We start from the raw sequence: 6,011 nt of genomic DNA on the forward strand, positions 1-6,011 counted from the left end.
GTATCCACCTGTTGTTTTGTATTTTTCTACTGCAAGAAGTCAGTAACCTCTTACTATAATTCATACTAACTTGGGTGTCGTTCATTTCAAACTTTTAAGAACTTTCACTACAATGGAGGAGCCAGGCCCAGATGCCCACAGCGCCTGGAGCCTCTTAGTGTCACCAAGATCTGGTCAGCCATCTTCCCTATTGACTTTATCTCAGTCTCACAAGAGACAGTGGGGAGACAGCATGCCACTCCCACTTGGACACCGATCAGGCTTGGTAGTGTCGCCTGGAGGAGGGTGTCTGTCCCAGAAACACCCAAAGATTCCAGGTTTATAATGCTGATGATGAGTCCAAGTTTGTGTATCATTAGATCTGTTTAATTTACTGGGAACCAGCCCCAGGCTTCTGCACATCGAACCGCATAAGAAATGTCAATCAAAAGTTCAGGTTGTGGCCCAGGCCGTAGCGTAACGGTCTGGGCACCGGACTGGTGATCCAGTCGCGGTGTGCCGCGGGTTCGACTCCCGGACCCGACACGGCCTTTACCGCATGTCATCCCCCCATCTCTCTCCCGTTTCCTGTCAGCCTACTTTCTATCCCTTAAAAAATCAATAAAGGCGTAAGCCGCAAAAAAAAATATCTTAAAAAAAAAAAAGTTCAGGTTGTAATTTAAGTTTCATTCAGTCCTGGGGAACAGGAGAAAACATTAAATACAGTCATTTTACAATACGTTCTTTGTTTTTGCTTTTGCTTCTGGTTAGCACCGGGTCCTTGCAACATTGCCTCTGAGATGTAGAGGAGTAGAAGTACTGTATATGTATAAAATATCAGGAAATTGAAAGTTAGTTACTGTACACCACTGAAGCATGATATTCCTGGAAGGCAGTAAAACACATTGATCCGTCGATGCTCCTGGAAGTGCAGTGGGAGCGTTTAATTTGCCATGCATTTATTAAGTGGCGTAGTCTTAAGTGGTTCTGCCTGGGTGTTCATTAGCCTCCTGCTCATGCTCTGCAAGGGAAACTAACGCACCTCACGTAACCCGCTGGCTTAAGCTCCAGCCGACCAAGAATGGCTGATTATTAGAAACTCGGTTGGAAGAATGGATCTCAGTGGGAAGCTGTGAGATTCTAGGCTTCCTGTCTGCGCTTTTGAAGTCTCGAAACTATATATCCTACGCTCAGGTACAAAGGTACAAAGCTACGGGCTGCCATTCGTTTTCAGTGGAAGGCAGCGCCATAGAAGATATAATAAGAGATGCCTAATGTTTGTTTTGCGGCTCCAAAAATGTACAAAGTTGCATTCCAAATCGAGCTTGGCTTCAACTGCAGCTAGAACGCTGGCTACAAAACAAATGTACCAACTGTTGTGATTCTCAACCTGGTGGGCCGTGAGGACGCTGCAAAGTGGGTTCCCAGATAATTTGGCAAAACACGAAGATTTTAATAATGAGAATATAACATTAATATTTTAAAAGAAATATAACAGTAGTTTTTGTTTAACCCATTTTGGGCGGGAATCCCTTTTGGTGTAAGCATTATGTTATGCTTTAGCTATTGAAAAATAGGTCTGCTATTTTTGAAAATCGAAGAACGACTGACATAGAAACAGAGCTTTTTCAGAAAACTGTCAGGATTTAGAAGACATTTTATAGAATCGTTCCCAGGTCAAAACCACTGATTGAACCATTTCCACTCACCTTCTCTGAGATCAAGAGAAACCAAACTAACCCAACAATCTCTCTCTCTCTCTCTCTCTCTCTCTCTCTCTATCTCTCTCTCTCTCTCTCTCTCTCTCTCTCTCTCTCTCTCTCTCTCTCTCTCTCTCTCTCTCTCTCTCTCTCTCTCCACACAGGAGCAGCCAGGGCTTCATGCACATGAAGCTGTGTCGCACCAAGGACAACAAGTACATCCTGGGTCAGAACAGCTGCCCCTTCGACAGCGTGCCGGAGATCATCTACTTCTACTCCAGCCGCAAGCTGCCCATCAAGGGGGCCGAACACATGTCCCTGCTGTACCCCGTGGCCATCAGGACACTATAGTGCCATGGTACTGGGGCACTGTGCTCTCAGCGGTGGGCCCGGGGACCACCAGGGGGCTCTATATAACGGGAACCCACAACGGGTCTGTGATTCTGAGTGTGTTCCAATGGAAGTGTTAATTTAACTCTGAGAGCGTGCAGTCTTTAGGCTTTCAGAGTGGATGGACACCCATTAAGGGTCCATTTGGTTCTGCTTGTACGATCTCAAGAGTTACTGACCCGCTAAGGTCCATTTCGACGACACCCCCCCCCCCCCCCCCCCCTGGTGGTCTCCGGACATGACCCTGAGAAGCGGTGCCATATTGCCATGTAGGGTCACCTATTCCAGTAGACAAGGTCCCGGGCCCCCCTGCTGCACTCAGCCACCAGGGGGCCCCGCCCCAGTGCCCCACCCTGCTCCACCAGGGGTTGAACTCTGAGCCCCCCCCCCTCTAAAGGAGCTGGACAGTAGCACCCCAACCTGCTGAAACCCACCCACATCGCTGACCCCACCGAACCCCTGCTTTTTGCCGTTTGCCTACTACACTCATACCCATGCATCTGCACAGTCAAATGAAGTGTTCATTTAACCCACGTTAACCCTGGCTCTCTCTCTAAGGTCGTCCTCAGACGAGCCCTCCTCTTTTGGGCATGTCTTTATATAGGTGAAATTGTTCCGAATATAAAAATACAAAATACATTTGCTATTCGTCACGCGACGAGTATATACTGTAGGGCTTAAGTAAATTCTGATGGTGTAAAAGAAAAAAGAAAAAACGCGGTCCGTTTGTACTGTACACTGAGTTAAATTAACACTGTGATTATCACAGAACTGTCGAGATTTTATTTTAAAAAAAATCAATTATTATTTATGACAAAACGACAAAACATCAAAGACTTGACATCTGATCAGTATCTCTTCATTGTTTTACAAGCCGATTCCCCCGTCTATCTCCTTGGCACTTTACACTCTTGACACTTAAAAAGGTACAACATTATGCATTTTGTCACAGAGGATGTATATACCTTTTCCTGCTGTACCTTTTTATTTTTCTTAGTTTCCTCCCACAGAGTGTATACGGCTATTGTGTTGCACCAAATGTGCTCCTTTCATTGTCTGATCTGGTTAGGCTCTGTTCATGTTGTTGCAGTCGGGCAGAAACCTTGTATCTCCAACGTCTTTCATGTGTCACTGACCTGCTTCGTCATACGGTAGTGTCACGCAAAAGTAGCAAGAATCTGGCTATTTTTGAAAATGTAAAATACCAAACCAATGGAAAATATTCCAACACATTCCATGCCGTCCACGAGATATCTTGAGAAAAGCTATTATTACCATCTTGGCCAACCACGACAAAAAACACTAATCCATTAATCCAGCTTTTAAAATAATTATTTTACCTTTTTTAGCTGTTTCGTCGGTAGCCTCCATAGGCCTCCCATGGTAGAAACAGCCTACATGATAATCCTCATGTTTCACTAGCACTGGCCTCACGATACGGCCTATATGGTATGGGTCGGGATTTAACAAGGAGCCTGTGACTAAAATAATAACCGCATTGGAACGCATGTTTCCATTTCCTGAAAAGCAACAGTGCTAGACATACAAGGTTTTTTTCCCCCGACCGAACCACCATGTGAGGTAATTGTTTATCAAAGGGACCGGATGATTGTAAGCAGCCCCGTAACTTTAGGGTCAGGCGGAGGGGAAGGAACATTTACGAGGCCTATTACAGCAATATTGTTCATATGGGCCTTGTTCGTTCAGCGGCTGGCCAGGATATGAAATAAACTGCCCCAGCGTGAACGCGGTGTGTGTGTGTGTGTGCAGCGCTGCAGTGCAGAACACCAGGGCTGTGGGAGCGCTGCATGCACACCGACATCTCTATCTTGTCATGAGGCATGCTGTCTGACCATCCATCACCTGAGCGGGGTCGATAGGATGGCACCAATGACGCTGTAAGCACCGCAGCCGCTGAGCCACTCACTGGAGGCTGATGGATGGTGGGGTCATCATAAGACAACCCCCCCTCCCCCCCCCCCCCCCCCCCCCAAACCAGTGGTGGACAAAGTAGTGGCAGATCTATGCTCTCGTAGAAGCTCGTAGATCTGATACTTTTGCCATTTTTGAATTTGAATGCTGAAAAGAAACCGTTTTGGACATGTGAGGTTTCCACCCCGACAATATAGCCTATACTCGAGTACTATTCAAAAGCCATTATACAACGGGTCATTTCGAGGAAGCAATCTAGCCGTTCCTTAACAGTTTGACTGTTTTTTACGATTAACCCGCATTTTAATCAACCCCCCTTCACTGCCGAGATTGTTGTATTACCTTTAGAGCATACGCTGAATTATTTGGGCTTTTAATCCGCGAAAATCCATCAAAAAAAGCTCCCGTGGTTTGTTATGATCTGTGTGTAGCATCCACCATCTTGGTGCACGCGGAAGACGCACACAAGATTGGTTTCAATGAGGCGTTGCACCCAATGCATTTCCATTGGCCTCAATTTCCCAGAAGCCCTAGCAGCCCACAGCATGTGACGATTTCCGGTTTCGTCATCACAGCGAAGCCATCCAGTCTCATACTCTGCGACGAAGACGGATTTTCTTTTGATTCATTACATTACGGCGGATTAAACACATAAAACAAAAGGCGGGTATGTCCGATACGGCAGCGACATTAACCTGGAGTAATCCATTCAAGGCACGGAAACTGTTAAACCAGCGCAAAGGAACACCTACTCAAAACAAAGATTTCAGCTGTGTTTGCTAGGCTAGCTAGTTTCTTTGGGACATTTGTGGTCGGAGTGACTACATCTGTCATTAAAGAAATATGATTTTTCAGCGATTATCTTAGTTTTAAGGGTAACTGTTGTATGATTGCAATACTACACTCATTAATGCACTTCTGCGATACCTTTCGGAACCGCAGGCGTGCATTAATGACGATAAAGAACACCCTCTCATGTAATATCGCTGAATTAAATGCAATGCATACCAAATGTGAAAACAGCAAAAAGATGTGATGCATCGTGATCTTGTAGATCAACTATTTTCACTATATTCAAGTGGTTAATTCATATTATAATTATTTATGTTACGTTTGGGTCAAGTAAAGAGTCAGTTCCTAGTGAGTGAGTCATGTGCTTATACACAATAAATCATAATCCTCAAAGAATCAATTACTTATATGGCAGTACTCCAGTAAATGTACTTAAGTGTTACATGTCCACCACTGGCAGCTGAGGCCAGGAGACCAGAGCCTGTCCAAATGGACCAAATTAGCCTCACCCCACCCCCCAGCTTATGGCGGCTTTGCATCTGGAGGATGAAATATGCCTGCATTGTCTACCTCAGAAACAGAAAATCCATTTAATTCGCCCATCTGTAGATCAATAGGTACAATGGGATTGCAGGGGATCGATCTCTGCCCATTTCCAATTCCCTTCAAATTGCATCATTAGTCTAAAAGAATATACATTCTTTTTTTCTTCTTCTTCATAAGCCGATTAGTCCAAGAGACGTTTTCATTCTTTCCCTTCTTGTTTTTCTAAAAAAAAAAAAAAAAAAAAAAAGATAAACGTTATTTAGTTTTTGTTATTTCCAGATCAGCGTCTGTATGTATATTCACTACTTTATGATGATATTGTGTGATGTCAGAAAAACTAAATGTTTGGTTTAATGCCTTATAAAATGCATGGGTCAAAAGAAAAACAAATCAGTTTGTTAGATCAGCTAGCTGATTTCAAGAGTTTCTGTTTTTTTGTTCTCGTTAAAAAAAAAAAAAAAAAAGGATTGTTCTGTGACTGTAATTTATTCTGGGGTAATAATTATTACCGATGTGTTACTCCTCTATGATGATGATGGGCCCATCATTGTTCTGTGCTGATGTGATCGTGTTTTCTTTTGGGGGGGGGGATAACCCCCCCTCCCCCCTCAGCGTCATCTGTGCTTAAAGTTCTTGCTTAGTGCACCGGTTCTCAATGCTGGATCCAGGTAC

General features: G+C 44.3%; 1 protein-coding gene across 10 annotated transcripts in view; it reads left to right on the forward strand.

The window, feature by feature from the left end:
* shf (Src homology 2 domain containing F) overlaps positions 1–2,260 on the forward strand; it is a 169,030-nt gene extending 166,770 nt beyond the window's left edge. For all 10 annotated transcript variants that reach the window (XM_083760175.1, XM_083760182.1, XM_083760180.1 and 7 more), the window contains one exon: positions 1,844–2,260. In XM_083760175.1, coding sequence (XP_083616301.1) covers positions 1,844–2,030 — 187 coding nt within the window. In that variant the 3' untranslated portion in view covers positions 2,031–2,260. The remainder of the gene's footprint in view (positions 1–1,843) is intronic.
* Positions 2,261–6,011: the final 3,751 nt, after the last annotated feature.

This window comes from Protomyctophum parallelum (genome assembly GCF_964188405.1).
Source record: "Protomyctophum parallelum genome assembly, chromosome: 2".
Taxonomy (NCBI): Eukaryota; Metazoa; Chordata; class Actinopteri; order Myctophiformes; family Myctophidae; genus Protomyctophum; species Protomyctophum parallelum.